We start from the raw sequence: 27392 nt of genomic DNA on the forward strand, positions 1-27392 counted from the left end.
GGAGCAGCCACGCATTGAGCAGCAGGCTTCTTTCTAGGCTTGGGTATGGGAGGAGCTGAGGGTAAGGCTCTCTCCGTAGTAGAAACTTTCTTTACTTCATCCTCAAATTTAAAATCCTCTCTGTTTAATTCCTGAGGAAAGCCTCCCATAGCATATCTAACTTCCTCCTCCTCGGAGGTATCTTCCAAAGCCTTGAGAATGGAACTAACGATTTCCCAAGTTAACCAGAATTGTTTGGGGATTTTAGCCCCTCCTTTAAATTCCTTAAAGACATTATCCTTAATTTTTTCCCAAACCTTAGGCTCTAAAGTACCCTTATCTGAAAACCAGGGATGAAACTTATAGACAATTTTTAGGCAGGACCGGAGTTGGTCCCGAGAAACACGATGCCCAGTTCTCTTTGCAAAATGCTTAATCAATTCAATAAAAAACTTGCCACGTTCAGTTTGGCGCGAAAAATTTTGAGTGGACTTCTCGCGGCACTGTTTTTGTCCCATCTTACTGGGGCAGTAAGTCTAGTATTTTAATTCACTGCACCACAAAATTCTATTCTTCCACCAAACTTTTCTAGAGTGGAGTTCTACCGAAACGCTATTCTTACCTTTAGTTGCACACCGGTTGGAGGTTCGTGCACGCACAGGGACGCCAGTTGTATAAAAATAAAAAGAAAAGGCGCGGGCGAGGGAAGGGACGCCTCACCGCACCGAGTTCAGTTATTATGTTACGGAGCCAAATCAGAGCTGTCCCAACATCTAGACAGTCTCTCCTGCTGATTTTATGACTGAAACAAGATACAAACAAAACCTATTTTAATTATTACATGTTTCTTTGGTGAGCACCTGGATATATTAACTTTATCGAATTATTTTATACAAATGTCAAAATGCTTTCAACAAATGAGTGTCCTAATTACATGCCACTTTTAAGATTCACTTTTAAAATAAACAAAAATGAAAAAACTGTCGCTTCCAAACTCTAGAAACTTATGAGACGACAACAAAAATCAATGTGGTCGTGAGTCCTTTTTTCTGTTACCACCTCTGATTCATAGGGGACAATTTCAAAATACCCTTATTCAGGAAATTTGAATTCAAATCATGAATCAAATATGACTGTCACACTGAAATCATTGTTCACAAAATTGCTAAAAAATAATTTTGGGGTTTCCTAATCAGTGGAAGCCAGACTATAGGTCAACATGCATTAAAATTCATTAAAATTTTAATAAAGCAAGCAAGAGGGAAATTAAATCGGGACAGGGATTGCTAGCTATGCATTTTTGAAATTCAAAAAGAACATTTAATGTGGATTTTTGACACAGGGGCAATCTATATTACATTTTAGAGAAATGGGAGGAAATGACAAATACAATAATTTTTTTTTAATCTTGAAATTTCTGGGGGTCTTCTGAATTTCACACCATAAGTGCTTAAATAATGTTAAATTAGATTCGCCACAGAGGAAATTTTTTTTTTCTGGCTAGCTCTAAACCAGCCTTTCGTGAATTTAAATGTGTAGATAGCCTTCCCTGATCTTCCATACTCCCATTCCCAGAATAGTCTACCTTGGTTTGCACTTGAAGGTAACGTCAGAAACTACATGACAGAAACAGGCTGCAAGGGCGGGCAGGGGGAGGGGTGCCCCTCCTGCCTCGAGAGATCAGCGCCACACACACAGCCCGCGCTGTCGGCGGCGCTGTCTTCATTGTAGAGCCGCTTGATCCCGTCGTAGAAGTCATCCACCTCCATGGCCTCCACCTTGCGTTTGGCAGAGGTGTGCTTGCACCCGCCACTGGCCGCCGGGCGGCGGTGGTAGAAGGCTGCGGCACCTCTGGCTGGCACTTCTGGTTTGCTGCTGTCCTTGGAGAAGTCTGGGCCTGGGGCAGAGGAGGGCTGAAACCTGAACACTCCTCGGTCACAGGTCGCCAGGGTGTGCTTGAGGGGCCGGTAGACATAAACGGAATTGAGAGGCAGGGAAGACTGCAGCGTGGAGAGGTGGTGGGCCACCAGCTCCCGGCAATGGATCAGCTGGGAGCTGTCCATCTGTGCTTTCTGAAGCAGGTCAATCGTGAGCGAGAGCCAGTCAGGAATGAGCTTCTCCATCTCCAGGCTGACCACCGCCAGAGCCAGCATGGAGCCCTTGAACTGCAGGAACTGGCTGCAGGCCACACACTGCAGGAGCTGCTTGGTCAGGACCGTCAGGTGCTGAGATGGGCTCAGTTTGGGCAAGTTAAAAAGCAGCTGAGGCCTAGTGGACACTGCAATGGCATGGAAAATGTGAAGAAAATCCAATGGTGTGGCTGTGTGAAGATCCCAGTTCAACTTATCCAGAATGATTCTCTCCATCCTCAGAATTTCAGATGAAGAGCACCCACAGAAACTGTCTCTGGCCAACACCTTCAGTACTGGAATCCTCTCATCTTCCTCAATGGTCTTGGCAGCTAGGAAAAAACAGCTGATTGCAATACAACTCAAGTATTTTGGGTGAGCCTTTACAGTAGCTAAAAACCTGTCCAAAAGGCTGCTGGCCAGAGCAAATGTTTCAGGGTACAGGTTGAATTGGTACTTTAGTTTGGCCAACCACTGAATTACTTCATCTCTCTGGGATGGAGAAACATTCTGATTTGTGGGCATCTTGGGCACGTTCACCTTCCACATCTGCGCTTCCCTAGAGATCGCCTTTTCCAACAGGAAAGACAATCTCTGGTTTTCCAAAGCCCCGGAAACTTCATGATATCCTTTGGGTCTGCCTGCTACCCGGCCTGATGTAGCTACCTTCTCCTCCTCCTCTTCCTCCTCCTCCTCCTCCTCCTCCTCCCCGGCAGAGCTGTAGGCTTCCAAGTGGCGACGCCGGGTCATCCGGGGGCCCGTTACCACCTCATCCTGCTCGGCGCGCGGCGGCGGGGCGCACGGGACGAGGCGGGGGCCCGACGGGGAGGGAGAAGAGGGGGCGCCCGGCCGCCGGGAGCGGGAGCTGGCGCTCGGCGGGGGTCGCACGGCCGCCACCCGGGGCAGCTCATCGAACTAGTTCCATGATGCCCCCGGACCTGAGGCCGCCACCGCCGCCGCCACCGCCGACGCCGCGAGTGCACGGGTGGGGAGGGGGCTCCCAATCGCCATAGGGCGGCGGGGGCCGGGGAGAGGCGGGGGTGGAGACCGGCTCTGCCCCTGCCCGGGGGAAGCGCCTCCGAGGGGAAATGGTGAGGGGGGGAAGGGAGAAAAAAAAGAAAAAAAAATTAAAAAAGGGGGGGAGGGGGGGAAAAATAAGAAAAGGCGAGACACAGGCGCTGCCAAGTCCGCCCAAGGGAAAGGCAGGGGAGGGAGGTCGCTCTCCTTGACTTGAAATGGATGAAATGGTCCAGCACAATGTTAAGTGGGGTAGACTGAGTCTGACCCATAATGAAATCAAGTACAAGTGGAGTCAAAAAACAGAGTCACAATAAGACACATTACCCCAGATGTCCATAAAATCCGACAGAAAATTGACCAACAGACAAACCGTGAAAAATGCCAGTCCTTTACACAAAAACTTCTCCAGATATGACTGCCCTGAGAACCTACTGAACGGAGTCCAAGTAGAGCTTGCAGTCCCAGCGTGTCAGGGATGTCTCCCTTCACACTCACTTCTTTTTTTTCTTTATTTATTTTTAATTAGTGAATCACTGGGAGGGTACAGTTACAGAGTTACTCATCTTTCTGCTCTTGTTTCCCTCATACAAAGTTGGAGAACCCATCACTTCACCAGTGCCCATTCTCCAACACCAGTAAACCCAGCATCCCTCCTATCCTCCCCAATCCCATCTCCCCACACCCCACCCCGCCACTGTGGCAGGGTATTCCCTTTTGTTGTCTCTCTCTAATTAGGTGTTGTGTTTTGCAATAATGGTGTTGAGTGGCCACTGTGTTCAGTCTCTAGTCTACATTCAGCCCACATCACCCTTCCCCCGCATGGCCTCCTACCGCATTTTACTTGGTGCACCCTTCTCTGAGTTGCCCTCTCCCCAGAATGTGAGGCCAGCCTCCAAGCCAAGGAGTCAGCCTCCTGGTACTTATTTCTACTAGTCTTGGGTCACACTCACTCTTGTTGACTCTCCAGTGGAACTGGTGGAGTCAGAACCCTTGTAAAATGTCTGTCCATCCTCAGAACCCCCTTTAACTCAGGCCCCTCAATCTTAAGGAGACAGCCCCTGAGCCTCAGGTCTCTCAGTCTCTGAGACTACTACTGAGTTCATTCACTCAGGGTTCTGGGTCTTAAGGAGACCGCCCCTGAGTGACGTCGTATTTTTGTTTACTTTTAGAAAACCTCTGTACTCCTCTAAGGTTTGTGTAAGTTTAACTGAGACTTCGGACGAGCCCCCAAAACACGTGTTTCCCGTTTTACGGGTCAAAAATTGTGATGCCTAGACCTCTTTCCTTTCTATCGTTATACACTTGATACCTTTTACTTGGCTAACTGCTATGGCCAGAATTTCCAGTATTATATTGAATAGGACTGGGGAGGGTAGGCAATCTTGTCTTGACCCTGATGGAAGAGGGTAGGCTGTTAGGTTCTCCCCACTGAGAATGATGCTTGCCATGGATTTGTGGGAGATGGCTTTGACCCTATTGAGGAATGTTCCTTCAATGCCTATTTTGCTGAGAGTTTTCATCCTAAATGGGGCCTGGATCTTGTCAAATACTTTCTCTGCATCTATTGTTATGGGCATATGGTTTTATCTTTTCCTTTAATTGATGTGATGGAATATGTTGATTGATATGTGAATGTCAATCCATCCTTGAATCCCCGGGAAGACTCCTACTTGGTCATAGTGTATGATCTTTTTGTGAATCGTTGGATTCTGTTTGGTAGGATTTTGTTGATGATGTTTACATCTGTGTTCATCAGGATTATCTGCCTTTAATTCTCTTTCTCTGTGGTGTCTCTGTGTGCTTTTGGTATCAGGGTGATATTTGCTTCATAGAAGCTGTTTGCAAGTGTTACTGATTCTTCGATTTTCAGAAAACGCTTTTAAAAAGATTGTAAGTCCCCTTTGAAGATTGGAGAAATTCACTAATGAATCCAAATGGCAATAATAGTATATTTCTGTGGGGTTATGAGTGCTAAAAGGTCTCGCGTGGTCTGTGGAGACAGGTAGTCAGACCCAGGACAAGGCAGAATGAGAGCCCCACTGAGCCGTCTCCGGTTCCTCAGTCATCTCTACCTTTCTCCAGCATGTGTGCAGGGAACGGACTGTGGTCTTTGCATGGACATGGTTAGGTCTGGAAACCTGGGATTCTTTCCCTTCTGCCTGTTCTAGGAGCCCAACCCGGCCCACTGAGGCTTAGAGTTCCTGCTAGTGCCTAACTGTCCCAGTCCCTGAAAAAATATCTATAGAAAGTCCACCGCACTCCACAAACCTAGTGGTCCCATTGAAAAATGCTTCCTACCCAACCACACGGTGGAACAGAGCCCAAATCTGCAGATTGCTTTCCGCGTAAAGATTGATAAAAGGCCCCTATGATTCGTGGAAACCCCGGAGCTATAGCTGATTGGTGCGGAAACAATGAATGCCTGAAATGACTGTTTTATGAACAACTTTGTAAATCACAATGTGTAAATAAATTTTAATTTAAAACAGTCAAATTATTTTAGACAATCATGGTTCAATAATTACTTCTTGCCCCGGTGTGGGGGCAAGGTCCCACCCACCACAGGACATGTCCCCCCTGGACACCGCCCCCATAAGCACAGGCCTGCAGCAGCCAGAGCAGGATCAGGGTCAGGATTCCCCGTGCCACCTGCGCAGGCCAGCCTCACTCCTCATCCCTCCTGGACCACAGGAGGCTCAGGGCCTCCAGGAGGCTCCACCTCCTTGGGGATCTTGGTGAGCCGGGCTGCCTCGAGGCCAGACATGGTGGGCATCTTTTTCAGTGCAAGAGCCAAGACAATGAAGGACCTGTACCCCTCTGCATGGCTCAGAGCAGCTCTGGGATGCAGGAGTGCGGGTGTGAGAGCGAGCACGGAAAATGCTCTTCCTCTTGAGTGCAATGTGCGCCCAAGTCTACAACAGCGATGGACGCTGCATGACTCCATCACATTTTTGTTTGTGTTGGGTGCCACCTGGAGATGCTTAGAATGTGCTCTTGCTTCTCAGCAAAGATATCACACCTACTAGAGCTCACGGGCCATCCAGGGCGCCAGAATGGACCTGACCAGACCACCTGCAAAACACCGTAGTATCTCTCCTGACCCCCTCCACACAACGTCTTCTCTCTAAGCCTCATTTTGCCCAGTTTATAAAAACCAGTGACTACTATCAGGGCCAGAGTGATAGAACAGTGGACAGTGAATTTTGCTTTTCACACAGCTCTCACTATTTAATTTGAGAATCCAGTCTGGGCCAGTAGACTTTGCCCTAACAAATCAAATTGATTGAGTATTTCCTAAGTCTTTATTATATAAGGATTTGAGACAAGGAAGGGCCAGATGTACTGAATGGAGGGGGCTACAATGGCTTGGTATGTGGGAGGGGTGGGGATAGTAGGGCGGGGCTGTTTACTGTCTCTGTTTCCACAGGGCAATTCTCTTATGGAGATTGACTCTAGAGACTCTCAGTCACCCGAAACAGCTATACCGCTTTTCTCTTTCTCTTGCTAATTTTACATATTAAACAATGAAGGTTACATTTTATTTATTTTTTACGAATTTCTTTTCATTTTACTTTTTGTGTCGCACCCGGGAATGCACAGGGGTTAGTTACTCCTGTCTTTGCACTCTGTAATTACTCCTGGGAGTGCTCACGGAGCCACATAGGATGCTGGGAATCAAACCTGGTCAAACGAGTGCAAGGCAATTGCAGTCCCCGATGTACTTACGCACCAACCGTGAATTGAAAAAGTGTTTATTTTCCATTGTCAAAATGGCAATACTCCCAAAAGCATTATACAGATTTAACGCGATCCCTATAGGGATACCCATGGAATTCTTCAAAGAAGCGGAGCAAACAATCCTGAAATTTATATGGAACAATAAACACCCACGGCTAGCTAAAACAATTCTTGGGAAAAGATGATGGGAGGCATCACCCTCCCCAACCTTAAACTCTACTACAAAGCGGTAACAATTAAAACAGCATGGTACTGGAACAAAGGCACAGCTGCAGACCAATGGAACAGGGTGGAATATCCCCACACACAACCTCAAATGTATGATCATCTAATCTTTGATAAAGGAGCAAGAGATGTGAAGTGGAGCAAGGAAAGCCTCTTTAACAAATGGTGCTGGCACAACTGGACAACCACGTGCAAAAAAAATGGGCTTGGAACTCGACCTGACACCATGCAGAAAAGTCAGATCAAAATGGATTAAACACCTCAACATCAGACCACAAACCATAAGGTACATTGAAGATAAGGTTGGCAAAACCCTCTACGATATTGAAGATAAAGGTATCTTCAAAGATGACACGGAACTAAACAATCTAGTAAAAACAGAGATCAACAAATGGGGCTATATTAAACTAAAAAGCTTCTGCACCGCAAAAGATACAGTGACCAGAATACAAAGACTATCTACAGAATGGGAAAGGATATTTACACAATACCCATAAGATAAGGGGTTAATATCAATGGTATTTAAAGCACTGGTTGAACTCTACAAGAAGAAAACATCCAACCCCATCAAAAAATGGGGCGAAGAAATGAACAGAAACTTTACCAAGGAAGAGATACGAATGGCCAAAAGGCACATGAAAAAATGCTCTACATCACTAATCGTCAGAGAGATGCAGATCAAAACAACCATGAGATACCACCTCACACCACAGAGACTAGCACACATCCAAAAGAACAAAAGCAACCGCTGTTGGAGAGGATGTGGGGAGAAAGGGACCCTTCTATACTGCTGGTGGGAATGCCGGCTAGTTCAGCCCTTTTGGAAAACAGTATGGACGATTCTCAAAAAACTAGAGGTTGAGCTCCCATTTGACCCAGCAATACCACTGCTGGGAATATATCCCAGAAAAGCCAAAAAAGTATAGTCGAAGTGACATATGCACTTATATGTTCACCGCAGCACTGTTTACAATAGCCAGAATCTGGAAAAAACCCGAGTGCCCTAGAACAGATGACTGGTTGAAGAAACTCTGGTCCATCTATACAATGGAATACTATGCAGCTGTTAGAAAAAATGAGGTCATGAAGTTTGCATATAAGTGGATCAACATGGAAAGTATCATGCTAAGTGAAATGAGTCAGAAAGAGAGAGACAGACATAGAAAGATTGCACTCATCTGTGGAATATAGAATAATAGACTATAAGACTAACGCCCAAGAATAGTAGAAAAAAGTACCAGGAGGTTGTCTCCATGGCTTGGAGGCTGGTCTCTCATTCTGGGTAACTCAGGGAAGGGACCACCAAGTGAAATATGGTTTGAGGTCATGTGGGGGAAGGGTGATGTGGGCCGAATACAGACTAGAGACTGAACACAATGGCCACCCAACACCTTTATTGCAAACCACAACAGCTAATCAGAGAGAGAGAACAAAAGGGAATACCCTGCCATAGTGGCAGGGTGGGGTGTGGGGAGACGGGACTGGGGACGGGGGGAAGGATGTTGGGTTTACTGGTGGTGGAGAATGGGCACTGATGAAGGGATGGCTTATCGAACTTTGTATGGGGGAAACATGAGAACAAAGATGTATGGATCTGTAACTGTACCCTCAGGATGACTCTCTAATTAAAAATAAACTAATAAAAAAATTAATGTAAAAAAAGATAAAAAAATAAATGTGAAAAAAAGGCCATTCTACTATAACCCATTGCTCCCTTCGTGTTTTGTATGCTGTTCCATGTAACTTCATCACCATTCATTTAATCCTCATTCTGTTCCTTTCTATCACTACTGCCTAAAGTAATAACTTAATAATTAAACAAGACAGTCTTTAAAAAAAAAGAAAGAAAAAAAAGAAAAAGTGTTTATTTTCTTCATAGATTCTTTTTCATCTGCATATTTTTATATCCATACTCGCAGTGATTTTGTATCTCCTGATCTTTGGTTTCAGAGCAAGAGGACACATGGTGCACTTCACTGTGAAATGCTCTTCGATGAAATAAACTAATTTGGAGAAATAGTTGTCTCCGGTTGTGACTACCAGTGTTCAGGTTACTGTGGTCTGGTCAAATACCAGGAGCCATGGGCAACCTGCTCATTGTCTTGTTGTTGTCCCTCCTCTGCTTATTGCAGTGGGATTAGGAGTGCAAAAGGGGCTTGGGTGGACTGTGGATCAGGAACTCAGACCCAGGCCAAGGGTGAGTCATAACCCCACTGAGCAAGTACCGGTGTTTCAGTCCTCTCTACCTTCATCCTGCATGTGAGCAAGAAGGACCTGTGGCCTTGCATGGACATGGTGAGATCCGGAGGACCTGGGCCCCCCTCTCTGCTGCCTGTCTGGAAGCTCATAGCTCTGCTCACCGAGGGCTAAGTGGGAGTTCCTGCTGGTGGCTTGTAGTGCCAATCCTCAAAAACATGTCTGGAGAAAATCCACCCTACCACTCACATCCAGTGGTCCCTTTCAGAAATACTTCCCACTTACCCACTGTCTGAAAAACAGCAGAAATCCTCACAGATTCCTTCCTCTGTAAGATGGACTCAGGCCACCTGGACTTGGACGCTCTGAGCTACAGCTGATTGGTGCAAAAACAATGAATGCCTGAAAGAAGCCTATTATAAACAGCTTTGACCAAATCCAGAGTTTAAATAAAGTTTAAACAGAAATTGAAATATCACTCCAAAATATCATGTTACATAATTGAGAGTTTTCCCAGGTGAAAGGTCCACTCTTGCTCTGTCATCCCGTTGTTCGTGGACTTGCTAGAGTGGGCCCGAGTAACATCTCAAAGTGAGACATGTTGTTACTGTTTTTGGCATGTCGAATATGCCACGAGTACAGCGGATAGGGCATTTGCCTTGCAGGTGGCCGACCCGGGTTGATTTCTCCTTCCCTCTCGGCAAGACTGGAAAGCCACGAGAGTTTCCTGCCCACATGGCAGAGCCTGGCAAGCTACCCGTGGCGTATTCGATATGCCAAAACCAATTTCAACAAATCTCACGACGGAGACCTTACTGGTGCTGGCCTGAGCAAATCGATGAACAATGAGAGGACAGTGCTAGAGTGTTACGGTGTCCAGGTGAAGGGGCACATTCCCACCACGGGAGATGCCAAACCCTCATAACCCTGCCCCCAGTCCAGAGCAAGGCAAAGGTCTGGAAGCCCAGTGTCACTTGCCTCAGACCATCCCAACTCCACAGACACCTGTGCCTCAGAGGAGGCTGAGGGTCTCCAAGAGGCCCCACCCTCTTCCAGACGGGAAGGGCGGGGCTGCCCTCAGCCAGACAGGGTGGGGCTCTTCCTCAGCGCCAGAGCCAAGCCAATGAAGGGAACAGACTGAACTGTGTCCCTCTGAAGGAGTGAGAGCACCTCTGGGATGGAGGGGTGCGGGCAGGAGAGAGAGCCGGTAAGATGTGCTTGCACTTGAGAACAAAGTGGACCCAAGTCTACAACAGCAATGGACTCTGCATGACTCCATCTCATTTTTGTTCCTTTTGAGTCCCACCTGGGGTTGCTCAGTAAATTATTTCTGCGTCTGAGCGAAGATATTACTCCTCCTAGTGCTCAGGGGCCATTCTGGCGCCAGATAGGTCATGGCCATGTCACCTGCAAGATACCGTAGTATCACTCCTAACCCCCTCCACGAAATGTCTTCTCTCTAAACCTCTATTTGCCTAGATGATAAAGATGTTAGGCCTTTATCAATAAGGGCCGAAGTGATGGAACAGAGGGTAGAAATTTGCCTTGTTCACAGCTGTCCCAATAATTCCCAGCATCCAGTCTGGTCATTCGTAAACCGCCAGGAGTGATTTCTGTGTGCAAAACTAGGAATAAACCACGAGCCCCGCCGGATTAGATCCCCTGGCAAAAAGAAAAGAATAGACTTCATCAAAGCTATCTCAAGGTACCCAGCTGCGATGGAAATGTGCGACCCTCTGAGGACAGCTGCCCTGCGCCTTTGGGTTCATGAGTACCGTTAGTATGAAGAAAAATGTACTTCTGCCTATTGAAGTCTCTGTTTGACCCGGTGGGCCAAGAACTCACCAGCCAGGGGTCCCAAGACACGCCCCCAAGATGCGTGGGCAACCAAAAAGTGCCAGTTTGGAGTCCCGTACGTCCCGCGAGACCAGGGGGCTATTAAAGGCCAGCCAAGCACGGCCCACTCTCAGTGCAGACGCGTCCACTGAAGGCCTCGCTGCTCGGTGCCCTCGCTGCCTCGGCTGACAAGGTGAGTCTGCAACTTGAATCTCGGGTTAGGGTGTGCTAGATCCGGAGGCGGGAAATTATATGGTGGAGGTCTCTCGCGTAGGGGGGTTCCCTGCTCTAAGAGGAGGGAATTAAGGCATACCAGAGGGGTGGCCAGATCTGGGTTGTATAGACTGAGCGTCTCCCAAGTGCTCACCCCGTGCTTGGTCACTTTGCTTCAGCCTGCAGTGGGGATGTAGGGGTAAGGGTTCTGGCTAACCGGTTGGTTCCTGGAATCTCTCCGTGGACCTGAAAGTTGGATAGCTGGTCCACATCTCCCCAGAATACTCTAGCCCTCAGGAAGTAGAAAACTCGGTGGAAAAGGTAGGACTGAGAACTAGTAACTGGGAGGTATGAGGACTGGGAGGGGTGTGAGAGGAAAATGAGGCTGAGGGAGGCTGGGAATTCTGCAAGGGATTGAGCATGCCCTGAATGTCATAGTTGTCAGGTTTAATGTCCCCACAGTGCTGGGTATGATCCTGGGTTTCAGTTCAGTATGGTAGAAAGCTAGAAATAAGGAGGAGAAATGAAACTTACCTGCTGGCATGTTCCCAGGATCACGAAGATCCTAGGAGACGCTTAACCATGGCTCCTCGAAAATGGGAACCTCTGCCAGTTGCCCAAATGTGACGAGAAAGCTATCATCTGAGGAGTGGGGAGCTATTCTCTCTCTGCCCCTAAGTTGAATTAGAGATTGCACTTGACTCGCAGGTTGTGGACAGACTTGCTTGCCAGGGTCCTAGTTTGATCCCAGCACCCTTGGTCTCACTAAGGGCCAATAACTAGACTTTGCTCGGGCAAATCAAATTGACTTAGCATTTTCTAAGTTTTCTCTAATATATATATATATATATATATATAGACTTAAAAATATAAGTATCTGTGACAAAGATCGGCCAAGAGTATTGGTACTGAGGGGGCTCCAACAGCCTGATATGTGGGAGGGGCGTTGTGTGTAGGGTGGGGCTGTTTACTGTCTCTAAGTGTCCACAGGGCTTCTCTGTTCCGAATTGAACCGGAACTCCCGTCTGTCCACTAGTCTCAGAGTTTTACCAGGCACCTGATACCCCTATATCAACCAGATTGATAGATTGATTGATTGATTGCCGTCCAAACTGGGGTCCTAAAATGCAAGAAAATTGCTCTACCTCTGAGCAAAGTCTCAGATGTCAAGAAAAGTAGTTACTTTCAGTTTCTCTCTCTCTCTCCTCTCTCTCTCTCTCTCTCTCTCTCTCTCTGTTTTCTTTGATGGTCAGGATGGGTAATTTAGTTCCAGTACTGGATAGACCTTATCCAGGGACAGAATCCAAGTTCCAGTACTGGATAGACCTTATCCAGGGACAGAATCCAAGTTGATGCAGGATATCAAACCCAGGGTTTCCTCTCTTAAGTGAGTGCCCTGCCTGCTTCACTGTCTGATCCTAGTGACCATTTGCATTTAAGTTAGGTAGCAAGCACTCAACCCCACCTTGAATTTCCACACACATTGTCAGAGGCCAGGGTCCAGACTGCCCTGTACACTGCTGGGACGCCATAGAATAGGAGGGGAAATGTTTCAGAAGTATAACTCTGAGCAGATTGGAGCGCACACGGGATGGATTCAGTGCAGAATCCGGGAAGGGTGTGAAGAGAAAAAGGTGGGGTGTCAAGAAAAAGTAAGCGATCCGGCTAGGAAAGCATCCATAGAGAGGAGGGGGAGGGACTGAGTGGGAGGTTACATTGGACACTGACATATCTCTGATTGTTGTCTCTTTATTTTCAGTATTCTACCATGGAGGACAACAGCCAAGAGAGGACCCCAGACATCTTCCATGGTCTCTTTGAGAGTCTTGAGGAGTTTCTCGAGACCTATGTGGTGGACGATCCAGCGGTGCCTCAGCACCAGCTCTGTGCTGCCCTGGCTCCCCGGAGTCCAGCCAGCCCTAAGGCCCCTGAGGGTCAGGACAGCTTCCTCGATCAGCTCCTTGAGGAGCTGCAGACGCCTGGGCCTCCCGATTCCCAGGCACCGGCAGGCCCACAGAAGCCGACCCAGAACCAGGTCAGCGCTCTGGATCCGCTCCTCCATGTGCCCCCAACCTCTGTTTCACTCACCCTTGAGGAGCCAATTGAGGACAAGGACAGTGAACTGGACCAGCTCCTTGAGGAACTGATGGACGTGCCTTCCTGGGAGAAGAACAGGAGCTGCTCTGCTCTGAGCAATCCCACCGCTGCCTCCCAAAGGACACCTGACACAGACGTGCTGAAGACCTTCAATGGGGACCAGACCCTGCCTGGAAACTCTACAGAGATTTCTGGAGGTGAGCAGACCCCTAGACATACAAATCGTCCCACTGTGGTGCCCCTCTAATCCATGGGATCCAGATGTCTTTCTCACGAGGTCAGACCCTGCATGGGATCCAAAGACCTTTCCGTTCGGGCAGTGGGACCCAGATGCCCATCGCTGGTGCCCAATCCCCTTGGGGGAATATGACATGCTACTCTGGGGACCAGGCACAGTGTGGGAGCCAGATGGCTCCCCCTGCTCACCAGAATGAAAACGTGAGGCAAATCTCTTCTAGAGTGGACAAGTTCATCCCACAGGTAAGGAACCGAATAATTTACCAATTGGATTTTGGAAAAAGTGTGTTCATTTTTGTTTTTTTCTAACACTCTGTGGCAATCCCAGAAAGACTCTGATCTTAGTTTTTCTTGTGCTCTGACATTCCTACTGTACTGCTCTGGGGACCATAGAGAGTGCCAGGATTAATTTCAGTGTGGCCCCGTGCAGAGCATGTTTCCTGCCCACTGGACCATCTTACTGGCCCCTCTAAAGATTCGGTTTTGAGTGATGTGATCCCTATGGATCTCCACCCATACTGTTCAAAGCCAGGGTTGGTACAGTCTTCCCACTGCACTGGTAGACTGCCTTGACACAGCAAAAGTTTCATTTCAGTGTGGTCATTCTGGCCACATGTGGGGGCACGCAGAGTGGAGTCAATGAAGGATCTGAGGAAAGTAGAAAGAAAAGTATGGGTTGTCAAGCAAGATAGATGGGGAGGTGGGCTAGGAGACCATGATCAGGATTGAGGGGAGAAATGCAGAATTGGATTGAGCTGAGCACGTGTCTGATTTTGTTCTTTTTCTTGTTGTTGTTGTTTAGGATTCTAGTATGAAAGACAAGAGCCAAAAGATGACCGCTGACATCTTTCGTGAGAATCATGTAGACGTACTCCAGACCTGTGAGGCAGGAGATCCAGCTGTTCCTGATCCTGAGCTCTGTGTTCCTCTGACTCCCCAGGGCCCAGCAAGAACACAAGAGGCCCTTGACGGGCAGGACATTCTCGATCAGCTGCTTAGGGAGCTGCAGATCCCCAGGCCTGTCACACTCCAGGCTCAGGGCAGCCCAAATGAGCCATGTAAGAACCAGGATAATCATCCGGATACAGTCGCTGAAGGGACCCAATTCTCTCAGTCTCTGACTCTCCAGGGCCGAGGCAGTCCAAAGGTGCCAACTGAAGACAAGGAGAGTGCGCTGGACCAGCTCCTCGAGGAGCTGATGGAGACGACTTCTCGGGAACAGAACATGAGCTGCTCTGCTCAGAGCAATCCCACAGTTGCTGCCCACAGGTCTCCTGACGCAGACTTGCTGAAGACCTTCCATGGGGAACAGACCCTACAAGAGTGTGCCACCCAGAAACAGGGGAGTGCGCAGACCCCGTGTGTGTACCGCATGCCATACACTGGTACCCAGATAATAAATGGAATCCAGATGCCCATGGTTGGTGTCCAAACGCTACGGGGAAATCAGATACTTTACAGTGGATACCAGACACCAAGTGGGAGCCAGATGTCTCTCACTGGTCAGCAGACTGTATTTGGGACTCCAGTGTCCATGAACACGAACCAGTCCTACTGCGGGAACCAGATGCCTTTCACTGGTGCCCAAATATTAATGGTGAATAAGGTTCCATTCAGCGGGGTCCACACCATGAATGGGAACCAGATGCCCCATTCTGGAGTGCCGATGATCCCCGTGACAGGGCTCCCAACAATGACTTTCAACAGTGACCAGACCTCCACTGGTAGTAAGCCTGTGTCTCAGAGTGGCACCCAGAGCCTCTATGGCATCCAGATGGTGCCACAGGGATCGCCACTGCCACAATCAGGATTCCTGTATGCAAGTGCCCCTCTGGCGCAAGGACCATCCCTGGAATCAGAGCGGCCAAAGAAGCGCCAGAGGAGAGAGTACATCATAAACGCGGATGGTCTGAAGCGCTATGTGTGCCCTTTCCAGGGCTGCGGGAAGGAGTACAACAAAGCTTCCCACCTGCGAATCCATGAACAAGTCCACACTGGTGAGTAGGAACAACTGACACTCAGTTCAGATTGTTGATCCTCCCTTCACGCTGGGTTTCTCTGGTGGCCTAGAAAAGGTTGCGAGATGAGAGAGGAAGTGCCCGCAGTCCTAGGGGGAGCCTAATTATGGCCAGAGTCCAGCTGGCTGGTCTCTGTGGAGTTGACTGTGGGCGGTTGGGACATGGAGAGATTGGTTTGCCCTTTGGGGCTCATCTTGACCTTGTCTCTCGGGCACAAATACCCCTTCACCACAATTTTCTCCCTGCTCTGACTCTCTGAGTGCTCTGGATGTCCCTTATCCTCTTCCAGTTTTCCTCTTTCTCCAGCTCATGCAGTCTTTCTCTTCCTCTCTCCTACACATCTTCCAGTCTGCTCAGCTGCTCCCCCTACCCATGCTCACACCATTTTCTGCTCCATGCATTCATGCCTGATGCATAACAAGTGACACATCTCTCTCTTCCAGGAGACAAGTCCTATGTGTGCGACGTGAAAGGGTGTCCGTGGAAATTCCCCCGCTCCGATGAACTCAGAAGACACAAGAAGACGCACACTGGAGAGCGTCCCTTCCGCTGTCCTCAGTGTCCCATGGACTTTGCCCGAGCTGATCATTTAAAGCAGCATGCAAGAGTGCACAGATAATGCTTGTCCATGAAGGATACACTCAACAGCCTCGTCTCCCAGTGAAGACTTTTCTTGGCAATTCACACTAAGCTCTATATATTGAAGATGATATTATGACATCTTATTTCTCTTGTTACTGTTTTTGGCAACTGTGCCACACCCTGAGGTGCTCAGGAGACTGTGAGGTACTGGAGACTGAGTGTCGGATTCCTGTTGCAGAGCATGGCACTCCACCCTCTGAGCCAGAACTCTGATCTAGTGTAGCACTTTTATTTAAAATAGTTGACGTTTTCATGAATATTTTAATGAGATTCTTATATGACATCGATGGACACCGAATCATGAACTGTACATTGACTTTTTTGCATGTGAAACTGAAATTCAATGTATTTGTAAAGGATTTCAAGTCATTTTTAATGGTCTACTTTAGGGTGGACCTGTTTTTGCCGCGCTGCCTTGCACTTTCTTAGCCCTAGTTCCGTGCTCTATTGGCGGTGCTCAGGCCCTCGTATGCCTTTGCGGGATCGACTGTGCTTTTCCATGTGCAAGCCAGTTGCCTTCCCTGCTGCACTATCTCGCTTGTAGACCCTTTTCCTGATATCATTTATTTTTATATCTGTACTCATGTTTTTTTTGTATTTTCTTATTCTCTGGTTAAAAGCAAGAGGACACATGGTGCCCACCACTGTGTAATGCTCTTCGATGAAATAAACAAGTTTTGAGGATGAGTTGTCTCTTGTCGTGACTATGACTGTTCAGGTCACCGTGGTCTGGTCAAATGCCTGCGCCATGGGCTACCTGCCCATTATCTTGTCTTGGCCCTCCTCTGTTTATGTCTGCGGGGTTATGAGATCTAAAGGGGCTTGGGTGGCCAGTGGGGACATGTCGCGCGCCGCTTCGACCAGCGAAGAAACACGCAGCCCGGAGATTCTTCTTGCAGCGATTGATTCAGAGGCCTTCTCATGCATTAGGGAAGAAGGGGAACAGGAAAGAGAAGGAACGAGGGGGAGGGACGAGGGGGAACCGACTAGCTAGGCAGCTTCCCCCCTTATATACCTCTCGCTGCTTGTTTACGCCCAAGTGTCTGCAGCTGATAGACAAGTTACAGCCCGTGGGCGTGACAAACATCCTGTTTCCTTAGAGGTGTTGTCTACGAAGCACGGTGCAATGAACAAGAAACAGGTGTCCACGAAGCACGGTCCCGTGGAGGCTCTCCACAGCTCCCCCTTTTTGTTTTAGAACAGCAAGTCTGCGTAGCGACCTCGGCTCCCTTGGCCTTACCTGTCATTGGGAGCCCTCTCGCTTGTAGGTCCCTGTCTTAGGTTGGTCCAAGGGTCAGGTTGGGTATAAAGTACCCTTTCAAACTCCTCAACTACAGGAGGTCCCCTGCAGTTAAGGGCTCTCAGCTGCATAATACTTTTGCTACATCCGGCTAGACCTGATTGTTCAAAGCGAGATTATTGCTTCAGAGTTGCAAGCCAAAGCTGCGGGGATTGCAGTGCTTCCAGGGCCACAAATGCCTGTAAATACCACGCCTTTGTAAGTAGTTGTTCTTGCTGCATTTTGTATAGACACCAGGCAAAAACCAAAGCAGCGAGAAGCAATAAGGATAGTACTGCTCCCACCCCCACCCACTCTTTGATAAAATGGAGGGGACTTTCTACTCTGGTTTTATCAAGATGGGTAAGGAAGGGGATAATCTATGCACAGGCGTCAGAGCAGGCCATGTTGTAGCAATGGCCCAGGAAGCTGCTTCTTCAGCTCGTCTCGTCACAGGAATCAGGCTGAGCAGGAGCACCAGTTTCCACATCTTGGTCTACTGGGGGCGCGGTCTTCCGTGTCAGGCGTTCAGGAATCCACACTGGTTCTGCCCTGTCCTGTGGAAAGACACAAACAGAACCCCTTGACCAGGTTAACACGGGGTCCGGGCCGTGCCATTCACCAGAAAGGATATCCTTCCATTTAACATATCCTTGGCACACAGGGATCTTTGAAGAGTGCCTATCTGCAGGGGAGGTGCCCTTATCATCAATAATAAAAGAAATTTAGAGTAAAAAGTGCAATAGAGGTTCTTTCTCGAGGGGGCCGTCCCAGACCAACCCCCCCTTTTTGTTTTATTAAGCATGCTTTAAGGGTGGAACGGGCATGCTCAACAATGCCCTGCCCTTGTGGGTTATACGGGAGGCCGTGAGATAAAGAGACTCCCATCTGGGCACAAAATGCGGTGAATTTTGCAGAGGTGTATGCCGGACCGTTATCTGTTTTCAGTTGGGCTGGGATGCCCCAGGCTGCCCATTCTTCAAGGCAATGAGAGATAACAATTGTGGAACGCTCTCCAGGAAGGGGAGTGGCATGAATGATACCGGAGCACGTGTCCACGAATACATGGAGATATCTGAGCCTGCCCAATTCCGAGAAATATGTAACATCCATTTGCCAAATGCGTAAAGGCACAAGACCACGAGGGTTTATACCCATGGAGGGGGCAGGAAGAAAAGGGACACAGTGTGGACAATGCAAAACATTTGCCCGAGCTTCGGCTCGAGGGATTTGAAATCTATGTTGAAGGGTCCGAGAAGAAACATGGAAGCGGTCATGAAAATTTGTTGCTAATTGTAAAGGGGACTGAATAATAAAACAAGATGGTCTAGTGAGTGCATCAACACAAGCATTGCCTTCTGCTAAGGGACCCGGAAGGCCTGTGTGAGAGCGGATATGTGTGACAAAAAATGTTTTTTCCCGGGTCCAAAGAATTTGTTGTAAAGCAGATAACAAGGAGGCTATCGAACTGGAGGCCTTTATGGGTCCTGCCACCTCGAGTGAGCAAAGAGCATTTACAACGTATCGTGAATCAGAGATCAAATTGAAAGCAAAGGGGCAATGCTCAAACACTGTCAAGACAATGCGAAGTTCCACAACTTGAGGGGACGTAGTTGGAAATTGCATACGAATAGGATCCTGACCCTCTATCATATAAGCCCCCCAGCCTGTACTTGATCCATCAGTATAGATGTCTGGAGCATCCCGAAGGGGTACATAAGAGGTGACTTTGGGGAAAATGACCGGATGGGTTTTAAAGAAGGTCATTAGTGGATGTTTGGGATAATGCTTATCAATAATATTGGGAAAAGAAAATCGGAGAATCGCCCGATCACCGTGTAAGTTACACCAAGAAACTATTTGAGTGGAATGATAGGGGGTTATAAGAGTATCTGGAAGTTTTCCAAAGTATTGCAAGCAGTCCTGAATTCCAATCGTAGCCAAACAGGCTACAGCTGCAGGGTATAACTCCACAGCTTTTGCCGGAGAGACCCTAGGATGAATCCACAGAAGGGGTCCCTCCTGCCATAGGACTGCAGTAGGCTGCCCATATGTTGGAAGCACACAAAGTAAAATGGGAAACTCAGGCTGCACGCGTGTATTGCTAGCAGCGGTAAGAGCTTGCTCAATTTTGCAAATTCCATTAGGAAAGTGCGCCAGTCCAAGGACTGTCCGGGCGTCAACACCGCTCTAGCCATCTGTTGCCAATCATTTGGGGTCATACAATATCTGAATAAGCCTTCTACTTGAGTTAAAGTAAATGCCGCATTGGCTCCATGCATCTTTACTGATTCTGCCAAGGACTTAATTATTTTAAAATCTAGGGGCTCGTGATATCGCTGTTGATTATTATCTTCAAAAACAGGATAAGTTAACTGCAACTCTCGCCTAACCTCTGCCCAGAGCCCGGGTTTTGCGAAGGAAAGCCCGCCTCCCGGTTTTTTAAGATAAGGGGGCGGATCCTAGAGCCCTTTAGCGGCAAGTATCGGTCACTATCATGTGTCGCAGCTTCCTCCTCAATAGGGGGGTCAGAATCCCCATTAGCCCGTCCCTTCTGAAATTGACGTAGCGAGGGATAAAGAGACGGACGGGTCATGGATGGTTCTCGGGGCCTTCCTCTCTTTTTGGGGGCGCATCCCTGTATCAGTGGGGTTCCCCTAGAGGCCTCGCTTTCCACGTCCGAACCATCCTCTAGCTCAGAGGCTACAATGCCATGACGGCTGCCTCTGTCCGACAGTTCCTCCCTCATCCCCTCTAACGCTTCCTGTCCCAGTTGTACGTCCTTACCGCACTTCTGATCCTCTAAACTTCTGACGAACTTATTAAAAGCGAAAGGGGGGACGCAGCTCCTTAATGGAGCCATAGAAAGCAAAAGCGAAAAGACAAAAGGAGAGGCAAATAAAAACCCAACCTGCAAGAAAAACATACACATCCATCCCACTCATCCCACTAGCCACAATTTCCGTGGACTTTATCGTCCTGGCTCACCACAGGAACTTCATCGCCCTGACTCACCATGGGAACTTCATCGCCCTGAATCGCAGCAAGTTCTGGATCGACCGGAGGGTGCTGGAGGTCGGGTTCCCCGTACGGGCCACCAGCTGTCGAGCGCAGCTTCGACCAGCGAAGAAACACGCAACCCGGAGATTCTTCTTGCAGCGATTGATTCAGGGACCTTCTCATGCATTAGGGAAGAAGGGGAACGGGAAAGAGGAGGAACGAGGGGGAACCGACTAGCTAGGCAGCTTCCCCCCTTATATACTTCTCGCTGCTTGTTTACGCCCAAGTGTTTGCAGCTGATAGACTAGTTACAGCTCGTGGGCGTGACAAGACATCCTGTTTCCTTAGAGGTGTTGTCTACGAAGCACGGTGCAATTCACAAGAAACAGGTGTCCACGAAGCATGGTCCCGTGGAGGCTCTCCACAGGGACAGGTACCCAGACCCAGGCCAAGGCGGAGTCATAGCCCCCCTAGTCCTCTCATGTGCCTCAATCCTCTCTATCTTGCTCCTGCATGTGTGCACGAAATACTTGACCTTTGCAAGGACCTGGTGTGATCTGGAGGACCTGGCAACCCTCCCTCTGCCTGATCTGGCAGCTTACAGCCCTGCCCTCTGAGGGCTAAATGGGAGTTCCTTCAGGTGCCCAACTGTACCAATTCCTCAAAAAAATATTTTTGGAAAATCTTCCCTTTCCTTAAAACTAATGGTCCCTTTGAAAAATACTTTACACCCACCCCAACTCTGAAACAGAGCACAAATCTGCAGAAATTCTTTCCCTTTAAAGACTGACTCAGGCCTGTATGATATTGGAGACCCCGGAGCTGCAGGTGATCGGTGCAGGAGAATGAATGTCTGAAACAACTGTCTTCTAAACAACTCCGTCAATCCCAGTGTTAAAATTACATCTAAATTAAATAGTAAAATTATTCCAGACAATCCTGTTTCAATCATTAGGACACTTTGCCCAGGTGAGGGGGAATATGCCTACCATGGGAGAAGCCTGCCTGCAGTCCAGAGCAGTGCCAGGGTCTGGAAGCCCAGTGTCATGTGCCCCAGTTCAGCCAAACCCCTCAAAACACATACCTCACCACGGAGGCTCAGGGTACTCAGGAGGCTCCACCCCCTTAGAGACCTGGGAGGGCGGGGCTGCCCTCAGGCCAGACAGGGTGGGGATCTTTGTCAATGCAGGAAGCAGGCCAGTGAAGTACCCAGACACACCTGGTCCGTCTGCAGGGTTGAGAGCAGCTCTGTATGGAGGGGTGCGGAGAGGATACAGAGCAGGAAACACGCTCGATTCCACCTGAGCGTAGAGTGGACTCATGTCCAGAATAGTGATGGACCCTATGGGACCTCATTACATTTTTGTTTGTTTTGCATCACCACTTGAGGTGCTCAGAACTTAAAACTATCTTTGAACTAAGTGTTCACTCCAGCTAGGGCTCGTACTCTTCCAGGTTGCCGGATACGATCTGTGCAAGCCACCATCGAAACATTGTAGAAACTTTCCTGACCCCCTCCACAAAACATCTTTTTCTAAACCTCTGTTTGCCCAGCCGATACAGACCATTTTGGTCCTTTATCAGGGCAAAATGATAGAAAAGTGGGGAGGGCATTTGCCTTGCTCCCAGCCTTCTCAATTTGATCCCAGCATCCAGTATGGTCATTCGTGCAGCACGAGGATTGATTCCTGAGAGCAGAGTGGGGAGTAAGCGAGGAGCATCGCAGGGTTTGGTCCCCTGGCATAAAGATAAGACCTGTAGCACTGTAGCACTGTAGTCCCATTCTTCAATGAAATGCTCGAGCGGTCACCAGTAACGTCTCCATAGTGATACTTGTTGTTACTGTTTTTGGCATATCGAATATGCCACGGGTAGGTTGCCAGGCTCGGCGTGTGGGCAGGATACTCTCGGTAGCTTGCTGGCGTCTCTGAGAGGGATGGAGGAATCGATCCCAGTCGAACTTGTGTCGGGAAAACGCCCTACCATTGTGCTTTCACTCCAGTTCTCAAGGTATCTCATGGGACCCTGCTGAGATGGAACTGTCCAATTCAGAAACTGAAAAGGTATCTCGTTTGGTCCTTTACTTTCGGCACACATCTCCTTTCACGAAATATTCCCCCAAGCATCATTGACATGGTGATCCCTTCTTTATTTCTGCTGCCTCCTTCTCTTTCTCTTGAGACAGGCTTTCACTTTTGAAGCAACATAGTGTCTACTGTTTGGGTGTCAGTCTCAAAATAGGTTGTTTTATTTTTTATATTCCACAAGTGAGTTCAGTCATTCTATGTCTGTCCCTCTCCTTCTTTTTTTTTTTTTTTAAATTTTATTGAATCACCATGTGGAGGGTTACATAGTTCTCAGGATTATGTCGGTTATACAGTTCTCAAACACCCTTCACTTCACCAGTGCCCATCTTCCATCACCAACCCCCCCAGTATACCTGCCGCCCCCTCCCACCTCCCCAGTCCCAACCCTTGCACATGATATGTTTCACTTCGTTTACGCCTTATTTCGATTACATTCCATGTTTCAACACACAACTCACTACCGTTGTTGGGGTTTCCCCCAAAAAAGAAAAGCAGTCCTATTGCCAAGGAGGCATTTGATAGTTCTCCATTGCTAAGAATATAGAGATATTAAGTCCCGCTGTTTGTTACATAGTTTTTCTTTTTCCCCCTTGCCCCGCGCCACCGAGTTCACGCCTGTTTTAGTAATCGCCACGCTGCCTGACAAGGGAAAAAGAAACCGAAAAGGATGGTTATTTCCCGTCATCAGCAGGCGTGGGGCTCTGGCTTAGTTGATAGACTTGTAGAGTATCTGCAAGCAGTCTCTGGAACCGACGGTCTTGCGCTGGTGTCGGCTCCGGCTCGAGATTCCACCAGCGTCCCGCTGTTCCTTGTACATAATTTTTCCCCTTATATCCCATTCCCACGCCACCAGGTCTGTTTGCTTAATGGACATCACACTGTAGTTGATGACACACCGCGTTTCTTCCCGAGAAAGAAGAAAATTTCTTCTCAGCCGGCGTGGGGATATAGCTTAGTTCAGTCTAGTGAGATGGCTACCACTTTGATTGCCTTCAATATTTCAGCAACAGACTTACTATTAGGATCTCCCACAAAAGTCCGCCCCATTAGAAAGGAACCATTACATATTGCTCATACTAAGATGACATTAAGTCGCGCGGCCGCGGCAGCGGCCGCGCGGTTTTGGGTTTCTGTATAAAGTCCAGGGAAAGTACAACCAGAAATAACATCACTATAAACTTTTACCCTTTTATGGTGCTCATAAGATGGAGAAACCTAGAGAGAGGCTCGGCGTCTCCGTTTTGCGCTCAGGAAAACCGCGGCCCCTGCGCTGTGCTCAGGAGGGAGGAGTTGAGAGAGAGACAGGTTAAAAGAATTGGGGGATGCCCGGGTCCCACAGCTTCAGCACGCCGTGGGGTCTCTGTTCCCATTGTCCCTCTCCTTCTGACTCATTTCACTTAGCATGCTACTCTCCACGACCATCCATTTATAAGAAAATTTCATAACTTTATCTTTCCTAACAGCTTCATAAGTATTCCATTGTGTAGATGTACTAAAATTTCGTTAACTGTCGTCTGTTCTCGGGTATTCGGGTTGTTTCCAGATTCTGGCAATTGTTAATAGTGTTGCAATGAACATACAGGTGCAGATGTCAATTCTACCTTGCTTTAACAGCAGCATAAGAAAACATTTCCTATTCTAATCTCTGCACTGTTTTACCTATCTTCTCCTGTATCGAGAGATCATGGCCCTTGTGCTTTTCATTGCTGAAATCATCAATCACAAGGGAAATTGGGGTATGCTGAGTCTGACCCATAATGAAAGCACAAGGGGAGTCAAGAGCAGAGTCACACGATGACACAATACACCAGACGTCCACATTATCTGACACGGAAATGACCAACATACAAGCAGTGAAAAAATGCCAGTCATGTACACAAAAACCTTTAGAGATCTGAATCCCCTGAGAAGCTACCTAACGGAGTGCAAGTAGGTCTTGCAGTCCCAAAGTGTCAGGCACGTCTCCCTTCACAATCAGCTCGTGTTGACCTTCCAGTGCAACTGGAGGAGTCAGAGGCCATGTAAAATGTCTGACGGTCATCAAATCCCTCCTCTTACTCAGGCCCTTCAGTCTCAAGGAGACTGCCCCTGAAACTCAGGCCTCTCAGTCTCAATGAAACTACTCCTGATTTCCTTCACTCAGGCCTCTCGTTCTCAAGGAGACCGCCCCTGAGTGACCACGGAATTTTGTTTTCTTTTAGAACCTCCGTACTGTTTTAAGACCTGTGTATGTTCATCCAAGACCTCAGAAGAGCCCCCAAATGATGTACCCCGGCTTTCGGGTCACAAATAGTGATGCTAGTCCTCTTCCTTTCCTATCTGTATACACTCGATATCTATTTCTTGCCTAACTGCTATGGCCAGAATTTCCAGTATTATATTGAATAGTATCCCAGAGACGAATCTAAAGAGCTATGCAGGAATATCCCATCTCGCTCAAGTGAGAGAAGGAATCCGGAGTTCTGACTTCCATCGACTGTCAAGAATCAGGACGCTGTCTCGTTTGCCAAGGCATCAAAAATCAGATGGGACAGACATGTAAAGAGATTCAAAGGCAACCGCTGGACTAGAGCTGTTACCGACTGGATTCTACGGAACATCAGAAGACCGCGTGGCCGCACACCAACTAGATGGTCAGATTTCTTCGTCAAATCCCTGAATGAACGGTCTGAGACTCTTCCTGTTCCTGGAGCGAGCAGATATCATTGGGCTGCACTAGCACGCGACAGGGACAAATGAAGACGTTCCTGGCACCCGCTCGAGCAAATGAAGTTCAACGGGACGATAAGTGATACAAGTGTTATTGAATAGGAGTTTGGATGGTAGAAATCTTGTCTTGTCTCTGATCTAAGAAGATAGGCCGTTAGGTTCTCCCCATTGAGAGCGATGCTTGCCATGCGTTTGTGGGAGATGGCTTTGACTCTATTGAGGAATATTCCTTCAATGCCGATTTTTCTGAGAGTTTTCATCATAAACGGGAGCTTGATCTAGTTAAATGCTTTCTCTGCATCTACTGACACGGTCATATGGTTTTTATCTTTTATTGATATGATGGTTTATGTTGATTGACTTGCGAATGTTAATCCATCCTCGAATCCCCAGGATGAGTCCACCTTGGTCATGGTGTATGATCTTTTTATGAGTCCTTGGATTCTGTTTGCAAGAATTCTGTTGAGGTTCTTTGCATCTATGTTCATCAGACATATCTGACTTTAATACTCTTTCTGTGTGGTGTCTCTGTCTGCTTTTGGTATCCGGGTGAATTTGCTTCAGAGAAGCTGTTTGGAAGTATCTCCGATTCTTCAATTTCCTGAAAAAGCTTTAAAAAGATTGGAAGTCCTCATCAAAGACTTGGAAGTATTCACTAGTGAATCCATGTGGCACTCCTCTGTATATTCTTGTGGGGTTAGGAGTGCTAAATGGGCTGATGTGGCGTGTGGATACAGGTACGCAGACCCAGGACAAGGCAGAGTCATAGCCCCTCTGAGCCGTCTCTGGTGCCTCAACCATCTCTACCTTCCTCCTGCATGTGTACAGGGAAGGGACTGTGGCTTTGCATGGACATGGTCAGAACTGGGAGACCTGGCCTTCTTTCCCTTCTGCCTGGAAGAAGGAGCTCACGGGCCTGCCACTGAGGCCAGAGTTCCTGCTAGCACCCAATTGTGCCAATCCCTGAAAAGACATCTAGAGAAAATCCATCTCACTCCTCAAACCCAGTGTTCCCTTTGAAAAACACGTCTACCCATCCATACCATGAATCAGAGCACAAGTTTGCAGATTTCTTTCCATGTAAAGATTGACTAAGGCCTCTGTGAACTCTTGGAGATCCTAGAGCGATAGCTGATTGGTGCGTAAACAATGAATGCCTGAAACAACTATTTTATGAACAACTTTGTAAATCACAGTGTGTAAATAAAGTTTAATCGAACACAGTCAAATTACTCCAGACAATCATATTTCAATAACTACTTCCTCCCTCGGTGAGGAGGCAGGTTCCCACCACGGAGATGATCCCTCTCGACACTCCCACCAAACCACCACAGATCTGCCAGTAGACAGAGCGCAGCCAGTGTGAGGAAACCCAGTGTCACCTGCCCAGAGCAAACTCACTCCTCCGCCCACCTCCCCCACAGGAGGCTCAGGGTCCTAGGAGGCTCAGGGCCCTGAGAGACCTGGGTGGACGGGGCTGCCCCCAGGACAGACTGGGTGGGGATCTTTGTCAGTGCAGGAGCCAGGTCAATGAAGGACTCACACTCACCTGTGTCCGTTTGCTGGCTCAGAGGACCCCTGGGATGGAGCGGTGATGGCAGGAGAGCGAGCATGCAATATGCTCTTCTATTGAGCGCAAAGTGCGCCCAAGTCTACAACAGTGATGGACGCTGCACGCCTCCATCACATTTTAGTTTGTTTTGGGTAGCACCTGGAGATGCTCAGAACTTACTCCTGCTTCTGAGCAAAGGACTCACTCCTACTAGGGCTCAGGGGCCATCCAGGGTGCCAGAATGGACCTGGCCAGGCCACCTCCAAAACACTGTGCAATCTCTCCTGACACGCTCCACAAAAAGTCTTCTCTCTAAGCCTCATTTTGCCCAGTTTATAAAGACCAGAGAGCATTATAAAGGCCAGAGTTATAGAACTTTGGGTAGAGCATTTGCTTTGCACGCAGCTGTCCCTGTTCAATCTGAGCATCCAGTAT

At 48.2% G+C, this 27392-nt stretch overlaps 1 protein-coding gene across 1 annotated transcript; it reads right to left on the bottom strand.

Moving 5' to 3' along the window:
• Positions 1 to 707: 707 nt before the first annotated feature.
• On the bottom strand, positions 708 to 3070 carry LOC129404877 (cyclin-I-like). Its single transcript, XM_055138620.1, has one exon. The coding sequence runs from the start codon at positions 2856 to 2858 to the stop codon at positions 1596 to 1598; it is 1263 nt and encodes a 420-aa protein (XP_054994595.1). The 5' UTR covers positions 2859 to 3070; the 3' UTR covers positions 708 to 1595.
• Positions 3071 to 27392: the final 24322 nt, after the last annotated feature.

This window comes from Sorex araneus, chromosome 5 (genome assembly GCF_027595985.1).
Source record: "Sorex araneus isolate mSorAra2 chromosome 5, mSorAra2.pri, whole genome shotgun sequence".
Taxonomy (NCBI): Eukaryota; Metazoa; Chordata; class Mammalia; order Eulipotyphla; family Soricidae; genus Sorex; species Sorex araneus.